The following is a 3,042-nucleotide window of genomic DNA, read 5'->3' on the forward strand; positions in this document are numbered from 1 at the left end:
ACCAGCAATAACAATTTAATAAGTATAACAAAATATTTATTGATTACTATACTAAATTATTTGTTATATAGTTATTTTGTTTACTTTTTCTCGTGAACAAGAATACATCAGTATGGTGAATTGTTACATTTTCTGTCGATTATTGATATATTTTGACTAACGATAACTTCGTAATACGCTTTATCACCCTGCAGATTTCTCTTATTGAAAATCCGCCAACCAAGACTTTTAAACGACTTTTTGAGCGCGGCTTAAAGTGGTTTGGGGCATTGGTAAAGATAACATTTGATTTTGAACGCCAGAACGAAGACATGAAACATTAATGGAAGTGGTTATTCTGTATTTCTAATATAATTTAATACAGCATGCCTTTTTGAGGGTTGAAAATGTATTCGTTCTAATATTTTTTTTCCTCCAATAGTAGTACCTTAAATTTGCTTAAAAGGACATGCAGTATGGTATAATATCGCCAAATTTTTCACAAATGAAAACACATTCGTGTATCGGTCAAAACCCATCTTCTCTATGTTGTCTTCGGATACATTATGAATCCTAAAAAAGCATGCTTTTGTGATAAAATCGGAGTTGAAAACATGTCAATGCTAAAAGATATTTTTGTGTCTAATGAAGGCAGTGTTTGAAGAAACTTCTTAACATGCGTCCGAATAAATGTATTATGATATCTTCTAGTTTTTCACTTATTATGGATTTTCATTGATTAAGTAGTTAAAACAAAATTTATTATCGTTTCTAGTTATTGACAATGGCCCAGCAAGAAAAGCTGGCACAGCCTATAAATTACAAAACGCGGGTGAAGAAATAGGAGATCCCTTCGAAGTTTCCATTTTCCGCAGGGACGAATTGTTATTCCCTAAAGGAAGATCGGACGAAGAAGATATTGTTCAAAGCAGACAGCTAGCATCATCTGCAAGAACTTCCAGAGGACATCAAGGTAATTCCCGTTTGTTTTGTTGTTATTTTCGCATTTATTTATGTATGATTTCCTGAACTAAAACTATTATATTAATCTGACCAACAAGTATAGTGCTGAATATCATCAAAAAATATTTTCTAACCGTATCAATCAATTGACCAATTGATATTACCATGTAACATTCTATTCCAGAACATTTTTCAGGGAAATCTATTTGTATTATATTGTTGGTTGCATTAGTTTCTTTTATGAGAATACAACAGCAAAATCACACAGGCAAAATGTTTATATAAACTTTGTTTTGTTTAATAAGTCAAAGAAACCACGTTGATACATTTCATACAGTACTTGAATAAAATAATTCGAAGTGGTTTGTATTCTGGCGAAACTGTCAGACGCGGATCGCGATTTCGATTTTTTTGGATTTCATCAGCACAGCGCAGGCAGATCCGACAGAACACAGACCAATTTTTACCTGCTGTCTTAACAGCGCGTTTTAGAAAATACCACAAATGGCGCGGTAAACGCCATCTGTAGTACGATGCTACATTACAGACCAATTTTTACCTGCTGTCTTAACAGCGCGTTTTAGAAAATACCACAAATGGCGCGGTAAACGCCATCTGTAGTACGATGCTACATTTTAAGATTACGTATGCTCCAACGTGATAGGCACGTTACCATAAGCGATTATGGTAACGTGCCTATCACGTTGAGGTTGGCTACGCCGGGATTCGTTTCAGCAAGTAGATATCCATACAAATGGACCTTGTTGGAGCATACGTAATCTTAAAATGTAGCATCGTAGTACAGATGGCGTTTACCGCGCCGTTTGTGGTATCTTCTAGTATTTCTTGAATTTAGATGATACATCTGCCTTTTGAAGTTTGCATAAGTGTTTATACGAAAGAAAACGCACGTTTTAAATTTTTAAGACAACCAAAAACAAGATCAAACTATAAGTTTTAACAGGTTTCGAATAAGACCAAGAGTATTTAAATAAGACTAAAAGCAAGACCGAAATATGTATTCATATAAATATTAAAATAATCATGGTCATCATAGTCTTATAACTCGTACTGAACGTATGAACACACATACCTCCTTTTACACTTGGTTCATAATATATTATTGCAGATCATCTGGAAAAATTCACACTGATTGAATAAGTATTTCAGGACTGAAGGTTTTCCGTATGACATTTTAATTCAATAGGCTAGTATATGTTATCTTAATTAGGGTAACACAAATGGTCGCATTCCTCCATGCTTAACGCGTTATGTTTTCAAGAACTTCGCATCGTTTCCTCATCGCAATTAACTCTCGGCCACGCCCGCTTTAAGTCCATTTAGTTTATGAATCCGTTTGTGTCAGATGTTGAGCGAATAAATTATGATAAAGCGAACAATAAAGACATTAGTAATGTCCTTGATTTAATCGTATCAGGATACGGATTCGGTAAATCTCCTAGCTGGTAAAGTCACCGATCAGTTATGATATTTATTGCGAGTGTTTACTTTGTATCGGAATATTTCGATGTGAAAAAAATTGAAACTATTGATTGAAGTACAAATTAATACATGTGTACTTATGTAGGAATTGTAATAAATAATATGAGAACAGGATTATATTTTTTACAGGGCCTGCCGGATTTTTGTTATTGGCCTCAGGGCTAGAAAAACATGGATCCGCCGATTCAAAACCTCTCAAATTCACTCACATCGATATCGCTGGTTCTGCAGGAAATTTTCCTCATCCTTCTACAGGTACTCCAGTCCTGGCTTTGGCTAACGCTTTTTTACTTAACTGATATTGAAACGAACGTCACCGATATCTGTCTTATATTGTAAAAGCTTATAAATAATAAAATTTCTAAGCTATTTCTATTTTATTTGTTCCTGAATAACGAAGAGAGTTATAAACGACTGTCTTTTAATACCATTCAGTCAAAAATTCTTAAAAAAGGAATTACACAAACATAATAGGTATTGGTCTTGCAACATCAATGGTCATCAAGTCCGAAAGCTCATGTGGACTTGACACAGAATGACCTCACGAAATTCACTCCATGTCGTCACGCAACTCGCTATGCACATGCAAGTTATCGG

General features: G+C 34.5%; 1 protein-coding gene across 1 annotated transcript in view; it reads left to right on the forward strand.

Annotated features, from left to right (window-relative positions):
* The window catches only part of LOC108739872 (putative aminopeptidase W07G4.4), a 43,218-nt gene extending 40,404 nt beyond the window's left edge, over positions 1 to 2,814 (forward strand). The window contains exons 6-7 of the mRNA XM_025975420.1: positions 755 to 952; positions 2,575 to 2,814. Of these exons, the coding sequence (XP_025831205.1) occupies positions 755 to 952; positions 2,575 to 2,744 (368 nt within the window). The 3' untranslated portion in view covers positions 2,745 to 2,814. The remainder of the gene's footprint in view (positions 1 to 754; positions 953 to 2,574) is intronic.
* Positions 2,815 to 3,042: the final 228 nt, after the last annotated feature.

Source organism: Agrilus planipennis, unplaced genomic scaffold (genome assembly GCF_000699045.2).
Source record: "Agrilus planipennis isolate EAB-ADULT unplaced genomic scaffold, Apla_2.0 scaffold248, whole genome shotgun sequence".
Taxonomy (NCBI): Eukaryota; Metazoa; Arthropoda; class Insecta; order Coleoptera; family Buprestidae; genus Agrilus; species Agrilus planipennis.